The sequence below is a fragment of the Nicotiana tabacum genome, chromosome 22, assembly GCF_000715075.1.
Source record: "Nicotiana tabacum cultivar K326 chromosome 22, ASM71507v2, whole genome shotgun sequence".
NCBI classification, from domain to species: Eukaryota; Viridiplantae; Streptophyta; class Magnoliopsida; order Solanales; family Solanaceae; genus Nicotiana; species Nicotiana tabacum.
This window is the reverse complement of record NC_134101.1, coordinates 58,506,137-58,514,940: the sequence shown is the minus strand read 5'-3', so window position 1 is coordinate 58,514,940 and position 8,804 is coordinate 58,506,137. Positions and strand designations below refer to the sequence as shown.

At 36.6% G+C, this 8,804-nt stretch overlaps 2 protein-coding genes across 2 annotated transcripts; both read left to right on the top strand.

The window, feature by feature from the left end:
* The first annotated feature begins 2,758 nt into the window (after positions 1 to 2,758).
* On the top strand, positions 2,759 to 3,163 carry LOC142175877 (cytochrome P450 94A1-like). Its single transcript, XM_075242885.1, has one exon. It carries the CDS (start codon positions 2,759 to 2,761, stop codon positions 3,161 to 3,163), a length of 405 nt encoding a protein of 134 aa, XP_075098986.1.
* Positions 3,164 to 3,352: 189 nt separating this feature from the next.
* On the top strand, positions 3,353 to 4,312 carry LOC142175876 (cytochrome P450 94A1-like). The gene has a single exon (XM_075242884.1). The coding sequence runs from the start codon at positions 3,353 to 3,355 to the stop codon at positions 4,310 to 4,312; it is 960 nt and encodes a 319-aa protein (XP_075098985.1).
* Positions 4,313 to 8,804: the final 4,492 nt, after the last annotated feature.

Below are 8,804 nucleotides of genomic sequence, written 5' to 3'. Positions count from 1 at the left end.
TGATTTCTTCTTCGGGGGTCGGGATCACCACTTCTTTACCCTCCCAGTTGCAGTCTTTCTTTACCTGCTTAAGGTATCCCTCAGTTATCAAGCATATATACCTCGATACTGGCTCGCATCGATCAGGAATCGACGAGGCTTTATCGATCTTGCAATCAGAGTTTAGCACGCACCCCCCAGGAATGCATTCCTCAAGACGGGGTTCCACCGGCGTTTTCCCGCCGGCCGGTTGAGAAGATGAAGCAGCTTCTTTTTGTGGTACTATTTTCGATGTTTTTGCCATTTTTTGTGTAAGTCTAAAATAGAGGAAGATAATAGGACTTAACGTTTTAGAAAAGATTAACAGCAAAACCTGAAGATGTGCAAAAGAGAAGAACTTAAGAGATGTAAAAGCTTTGGAGATTAGAAGGACGTGAAAGTAAAGTTTGAATCAATAAAGAAGGGGTCTATTTATTGGATTCACGGCGACGGTTTAAAGGAACTAGTGGCCGACCACCAACTGACACTCATTAATGATTTGGAAAATTGTACCGACGGGACATTTTGGTCACTTCCGTCATGAGGATGATGTCATGACAGGTCGAGGTAAAAAATCGAAGGCTCAATTCGTTTCTTGTCATTTCACTCCAAAAAATGAGGAGATTATCTGTATAATGTTAAAACCGTGCCCATCCGATTTTACTACTTGACCGAGACCGGGAGGTTGCATCGAAGGATGACTTCGTAACGGAAAGGACTAAATCACGAGGATAAGGTACCGAGTTCAGGATTCGAGGTACCTGTCGAGATCGAGGACAACAGCGATCGAGACCGAATGAGACATGCATCGAGCAAGATCGAAGATAACATAATAACGGAAAGGCGAAATATCCGTGACTGGTCGAACATCACGACATAAATATCGGAACAGATCAAATTAGGAACGATTAATTAGCAACATCACGACATAAATATCGGAACAGATCAAAAGCCAATATATCTCTCTCTCTCTCTCTCTCTCTCTCTCTCTCTCTCTCTCTCTCTCTCTCTCTCTCTCTCTCTCTCTCTCTCTCTCTCTCTCTTTAAAAAGCCTCTTTGGTTTCTCTCGTCTCCCTTTTCTTGTATTTTGGGGTTTGGATCCTTTATTCGGTTTTCGAAAATCTGAAAGTCATTGTAATTTTCATCTTATATTTTAATTCTTGTTTGTTAATCTTCATATTTATCTATCGGTATTAAGTGAAATCACGTGTCTTTAGAATCTCATTATAAGTTTAATTGTTATATGGGTAAACAATGTTATTGAAAGGGTGGAAATTATTTTCGTCCCTTCATCAACTTTGTTTTCAAAGTCAAATTCCCTCTCCAATTTTGAATACTTAGACGTTCTTCCCTCCAAAGTTGATAATCTAATGTATATATATATTTGCATTTCTAAAAACTACAATTGACATAAGAGGAGAATGTCTATTATTGAGAGTAGGAGGGAATTGTTTTTTTTTTTTGAAGCAAAGTTGAAGGAGGAAAATGAATTCCACATGTTATTAAACAGAGACGACTAAAATTTGTAGTTAAACGTTGTAAACTTCAGCCATAAAATTGTATTATTGTAACTATGTTTGTTTTTCCCCTATTTTCACTGATAAATGTTTCATTAAATGTATGAAGAATATTTCACATATATTTACTTAATAATTACATGTGTATTTCTTTTAAAATAATTCTGTGCGGACATACTTTACCTTTTAGCAAAAGCAAAGGCACCCATTGGAGAAGTTGGGAAAAGTAAACTAAGAGGAATAATTGTGGGAATATTTTTGGACTAATCATGCCGTCAATTCATTTTCTCAATCAGAGTTAAGAAGTTGACTTCAAAAGATAATTTGCGTACAGTTGCATAGCCCAGTTGTGAAATATAGTTCTGGGAAACTGCACAGCACGATCAATATCATATCTATTTTGGGAGTTGCTTCTTTAGAAGTATTTTCATATCTGCTTTCAAAGATAAAGTGATATAGATAATATATTTTGATTCATATTTTGCGCATGTATGATGTTTCCCATGTTTCTTTTGCTTAGATAGTAGTACACCATGATTCCAAAAGATTTTTTTCTTTAAAAAAAAAGGACTGTTCTTTGCCATCCAAATCAATCGCAGTGGCATCCATCCAATCGCAAGCACTATGATCACGTTAGCATTTATTGCCTTTTTATTATAAAAATTTCCTTTTGTTGCTTGGAATTTAGACATAAATGAAAAGCTTTACTTGTAAAAATAATAATATTGAAATATATTTGCCACATAATACAACACAATGTGGTTGCACGCTCTCCACTCTATAATGTAGAAAAACTCGCAACGAAAATCTTGGCCTAAGATCTTCCTCTTATATTATCCTAATTTTTCTCTGTCAGCATTTATTTATTTACATTTCAAGTGTCGACAAGAAGCTTGGCGAGGTACCAAAAAGGATCAAGACAAGCGCTGACTCTCGGAAAAATATAAAGCAAGTACATTCAATTGAAGTAGAGATAAAACGCATATCGGTGAAACATACTCATGAGTAATCACATGCACATAATGATAGAAATAAGGGTAACAAATATAGTGTTTAATTGACAATGTTGTAATAAATAAATTACAATACTAATTAAAGTTGCTCGTTTTATCTGTTAGATTAGTAGGGGAAGATAGCCAATATATATAAACTAGTACTTGGTAGTCTGAAGATCATCGATCACCATCATCTCTTTATTCTTTGTCCGATCAGCTAATTAAGCAATGGGGGAATATGATTTTGCTTTCTATTGGCTGTTTTTCCTACCAGCTTTGCTCCTCTTGTTTTCCATCTACTTTGGATCATACTTGATAAAAAAGTTTGATAATAATGATAAGGATGCACTCCCAAGACCATATCCTTTGTTGGGTCATCTTGTAGCAATCTTAAGAAATCGCAATCAGAATATAGTTGAATGGATGTGTGAGGTTGTTAACAAATCACCCTCCGCCACCTTTTTCCTCCATTTGCCTCTACGGCGACACCCTCACATCCTCACCTCTAATCCTGCCAATGTTCAGCACATTCTCAAGATTCGCTTTGAAATCTACCACAAACACAGAAAATTCGGAGTCGTTCTTCACGACTTGTGCCGAGACAACGTTTTCCTAGCAGACGGCCAACGCTGAAGAAAATTTAGACAATGGGCTAGCCATGAATTCAACTCCAGATCATTCCATAAGTTTGCCAATTTTGTAGTTCCGGAAAATGAAATTTCCAATCGTCTCCTCCCACTTCTCTCTAAGGCAGCAGCCAATAATACTGTCGTTGACCTTCAAAACATCCTACGCAGATTCACATTCGACATTGCAGTTCAAATGGCACTCGGCCACGACCTGGCCTACTTATCCAATTCACCTAATTTTCCACCGACCCATTTCGCCGACGCTTTCGAGTCTGCATTTGAGATCAGCATGAAGAGGATCTTTTCATTTTTTTGGAAAGCCAAACGATTTTTCAACATGGGCTCCGAAAGGAGACTCAGACGTGACATCTCTGAAATCCGAGGATTTATTAGAGAAATAATCACAAGCAGGCGGAAGGTTGTAAGTAGTAGCACTAGTGGTACTGATCATCATCATTATCATGCATCAGATTTCTTATCTGGCTTAATGAATGATCCAGAAGGAAAATTTGATGTTGACGAGTTCCTTATTGATTCCTCCATAAACTTCCTTCTGGCCGCTCAGGATACCGTCATTACAGCTTTAACATGGTATTTCTGGTCAGTCTTGAAAAACCCAGATGTGGAAGATAGAATTGTTAAAGAAGTGAAGGAGAAAAAGAGTAGTAATATTAGGGACATGATTTATACCCACGCTTCAATTTGTGAAAGCTTGAGACTTCACCCTCCAGTCCCTTTTGGTGGAAGGGAAGCTACAGAGGACGATGTGTTGCCTGATGGTACAAAGGTGAAAAAGGGGATGGCTGTTTTCTATCATATTTATGCAATGGGGAGGTCGCCGGAATTGTGGGGTTCCGATTGGCCGGAGTTCCGCCCTGAGAGGTGGCTGAAGAGATCAGAAGAAAATGGCGGGGAATGGACCTTCGTGGCTAGGGATTCGTTCACATATCCAGTGTTTCATGGAGGTCCAAGAATCTGCTTAGGGAAAGAGATTGCTTTCACGCATATCAAAAGCGTGGTCGCCGCCGTCTTAGGCAGGTTTCACTTTGTGCTGGCGCCGGTCATGGAGGAACATCGTGAACCTGTTTTCTTCTCAAATTCCACTTTAAATATGACTAATGGTTTTCTTGTAAAGGTTGTAGATCGTATGTAACATGCATAATATAATTAATATCGCGTGAACAAATTGAACGTTAGTATACTCCAATTTTATGTGATAATTTGAGTTGAATAGAGTTAAAGAACGAAATGAAATTTGTGATTCTTTATGTGCAATTATAAGTGGCCATAGCCCATAAGGCACCCATTTCCTCATCTATTATAATACTTTTGAAATTTGTAATCTTAAATACAGTATGTTATATTATTAACTCAAGAAATATATCCTTTATAGCTTTTATTCAACAACTCATAAAATTGTTTACATCATGTATTTATACAGTGGCAGTATGGGAGAAGCAATAGAACAGTAGAGTTCTAAACATAATAAAATATCACAAGCCTAGGCTACAGGCAGACTCAGGATTTAAAGGCGGTGGGGGCACCGCTATCTTTAACATAGTCATGCCAACTACTAGTTAAAAGTCGGGCGTGCAACTCTCTTAAACTTTAGGGTTATTGATGTTTGGCCAAAAGTATGTATTTTTATATTAGAATCGCCTCGCATTTTGCTCTATTCTTATTGGTTCTAATATGTAATTGCAATGAGTTGAGTTGCCTTTTAGTATTTATATGTGTAGGAATCAATTGGGAGTGAAATGGATTGAATGCGCATGAGTTGGAGCTAGAAAATGAAGAAAATGGACAAGTAGCGTCCAGGGTAGCGCGACGCGCTACCTGTGGCCCTAGAAACAAAAGACCAAAATTTTCAGCTCCCAAGCTAGCGCGACGCGCTGCCCAGGTCGCCCTATCCTATTTCGACTTGGAGAAGATCTTTTTTGGTTCTTAGACGCTCCTAACTTGTATAACATTGGTTCTAAACCTAATATTTGAGGAGAGGACACCACTTTGAAGGGAAATTCACATATCGGAACGCAAACCAAGTTGGAGCAAGCTTTCCACTAGTTTTTTTTTTCTTCCTTTAATCCCTTAGTTTATTAGTTCTAGAGTTGTGGGTGCTACATGAACGTTGTAGTTTGAAGTTTCAATTGTTCTTATTATTTTATCATACTGATTTATTTATTCAATCTCGCGCTTAATTATTTGATTGCTTGATCACCAATTAAATACTATCTACGAATCTAGGATTGAACTCGGGAGAGGGAATTGTAGATTGCATATAGAATTGAGTAGAGTAAGATCTTGAACCTGAATTACGGGGAATGGATTTGCGGTTATGATAGGGATACACCTAATCGCCTTGCGTGGTTATTATACATGAATTATTAATGCGTTCTTGTTAATCCTAATTCCATACGAATATAGACGTTAGGTTATCTTGAATATGCGAGTAGTACTTCGCGAGAATACTACGAGTAATTTTAACCTTATCAACCAATAAACTAGATAATTTAATTAGACAAATTAAGTGAAAGACTCAACGGGATTGTTAGCTAACCCATAACTCTAGAATATTTTCTCCCATTGAATTAGTCTCTAAGCTTGCTGACATATTTTCTCTAGTTTCCTAGTTTACGACTCTAGAGTAGTTATAGTTAATAATCACACCTTAGGAATTTCTTGAATAGATTAATTATTGAGTTTAATTTAGTTGATAGTTAATCACAAGTCCTCGTGAAAACGATACTCTATTTATTACATTATTACTTGTCGACCACGTATACTTGCGTGTGCGTTTGGGAGCAACATATATTTGATGTCGTTGTCGTGGACTTAGAAATTAACTATTTTACTAGATTAGATTTTTACTTTTTATCTATTCAAATTTTTAATTTTAGTTTAGGGGTAGTTAGTATTACATTTTTTGTATGGCATCTTTGAACGAAAAGTGGTGGAATGATAAGTATTTTTATTTTTGTGATCCTTGTCCATATTATAAAGGACCTCACTTGTGGCAACAATATAAAAATATTTCCAGGACCGAGTTGTGTGAACCATATCAATTATGTACTATTTGTTATGGCAAATGGAATAATTGTCCTAAGTGTTGTTATCCTTCCTCAATCCCCTTTTATGATGATTCTAATAATTCTTGTGAGTTTGATAGGAGTAACGAATTGGATGATATGGAACATGATGTTCACATTCTTGATATGCACAGAAAATTATTAGAGGAATATGGAGGTCTCTGTGAGAAAATTACTAATGATATGTGACACTTTATAGAAGGAAGAGCTGAATTGACACAAGAGATCGACCAATTTGGCAGTTTCATTCACGACTTGGAGGCTCAATTGCGTGTAAAGGTTGTTGCGTATAACGCTCAACAAAATAGTTATGAGTTATGTAAAGTTAAAAAGGAGCTTATACGCTAAATTGAGGAACTTAAAGTGAAAAGTCAATTATTCGATCATATTTTTGTTGACGATGTATATTTTGAGAAAAGTACACTAGAGTCAGGTGAGAAATTAGATAATATTGCACTTGAAGACTCTAATGTATGTACATATGAGTATGTGAAAAGTAAATCTATTTTAGAGTAGGAGCGTGTTGGACCTCATTCTAAACACTTTTCAACATTGTATTTAGATAGTGACACGAGAATTGATTCCCCCGAGCCTATGGTGGAGTCAATGGATGGGAAAAAAAGTGCATACATTCTGAAATTTGCTATGCCAAGGAGACAAAATGACATCCCTCACTTAAAGGCCAAGAAGTGCAAAATGCAGTATTATTTGCTTGGTTCTTTTGTATTTGTACCACAATCCCAGGACCATAACCGAAAGCTTGAATAAAATTTAGGGATATAATTTATATCTTCGAGGTAGAGGAAAAGGTGATAAAGTTGGTGTAAGTCATTCCACGACTATAAATAAGGCGCTTGTTGGGAGGCAACCAATTCTTGTGACGACCCGATAGGTTATTTTGAGTGCCAGTCTTATTTTTGTATTCCAAGACCTCTATTAGCTTTATTTGAAGATTGCATTAGGTCCGTACTTTGATTTTGGACTTAGGTGTATGCCCAGAATTGAATTCGGAGGTCCCTAAGTTGATTTGACTTGTTTTGCCGAAAGTTAGCAATTTGAATGTTTTAAAATTTTCTAAGTTTGACCGTTGGTTGACTTTATAGTCATGGGGTTAGGATTTTCGTTTTGGGACGTGGTATAGGTCCATTTTTCTATTTAAAACTTATCTAGAAAATTTGATGCAATTCGGAGTTTGTTTGATATGATTCAAATGCTTGGTTGTAATTCTAGACGTTCTTGAGTTTTCTTTTGAATTTCATGTATTTTGATGTCCGATTCATGATTCTAGATGTTATTTTGGTATTTTGATCGCGCGAACGAGTTTATATGATGTTGTTACACTTGTGTGCATGTTTGGTTTGGAGCACGAGGAGCTCGAGTGAGTTTCAGATAGGCTTCAGACCATTTTGATCATGTAAAACTGTTGTTTCTGGTGTCCTGTGCACTGTTCTTCGCGATCGCGTATATATAAAACCTAAGACATGATTATCTACTGCACTATATTTCTTTTGTTATTATGGAAAAAGTGTGATATTGGCCTACTTTGAGATATGTCCCAATCGGTTAATTGCTTAAGGACTGCAAGAGTTGCTTATGTTAGTTATTTAATGATTGATCTTCAAAGTTCTCTATGCTATATGGTTGTTGGTTAACCGTTGAAAAGAAAAGTAAAGAAAAGAAGAGTAATAGTCGACATTCGACAGTGGAACAGAATATGCAGGTTATGCCTTGTCTTTTATGTCTTCTTGTCTGAAAGAATATATTGACAACAATTATTAGTGTCTTGTAAAACTTAAAAGTAAGCTTGCCATAGCTAACACACAGCAAGTTTGATGAAGAACATAGAGCTCCTTGAAACATCTAAGAGGTTCAACCAAACTCTACAGTCTACTCCAATAGTTTTTGCATTTTAATTTCTCCATGTTTTCCAACTAGTTTAACTTTACAATAAATCCAACGTGAGTCGAGGTCGAATCCACGAGGAGTTTAGAATATGTGTTGAAGTAATACTTAAGAGAGACTCAAAATAGCTAGATTTATCGTCCAAATAAAAGTGGGTATAAATTTTTTAAGATTCATCATTGGCTAGGGCTTTCGAATCAAAGCATGGACATCTGCTATTAAGAGGGAGCAGTATATCGTCGATTGAAGAGTCAGGTCAGTAAACTAATTAAGCTACTAAGAAAATTGACTAACTAATGAGCAAGTAATGGTTGAAATATTTTTGAAGTTTTATCAAATAGAGAAAGGCCTAGGATTGTAACCTTAACCTAGGTGCAAACCAAATGATGTAACGACCTAGGCGTTCATTTTGAGAATTAGCGTCCCGTTTTGTGGCTTACGGTCTCGAGCAGCTTTGTATTATGTGTTATGACTTACGTGTGTGGTCGAGTTCGATTTTCGGATGATTCAGGGCCAATTTGGAAGAAGGATTCTTGTTTTAGAAGCTTAAATGGTAAGATTTGACCGGAGTTTTGACTTTTTTGTAGATAACTCCAAAATGACATTTTGATGATTCCAATAGCTTTGTATGGTGAATTTGGACTTAGGCGTGCGTCC

Bases quoted from the DNA above. Each gene is read 5' to 3' on its own strand.
- LOC142175877 (XM_075242885.1), top strand. From the start codon at position 2,759: ATGGGGGAATATGATTTTGCTTTCTATTGGCTGTTTTTCCTACCAGCT.
- LOC142175876 (XM_075242884.1), top strand. From the start codon at position 3,353: ATGGCACTCGGCCACGACCTGGCCTACTTATCCAATTCACCTAATTTT.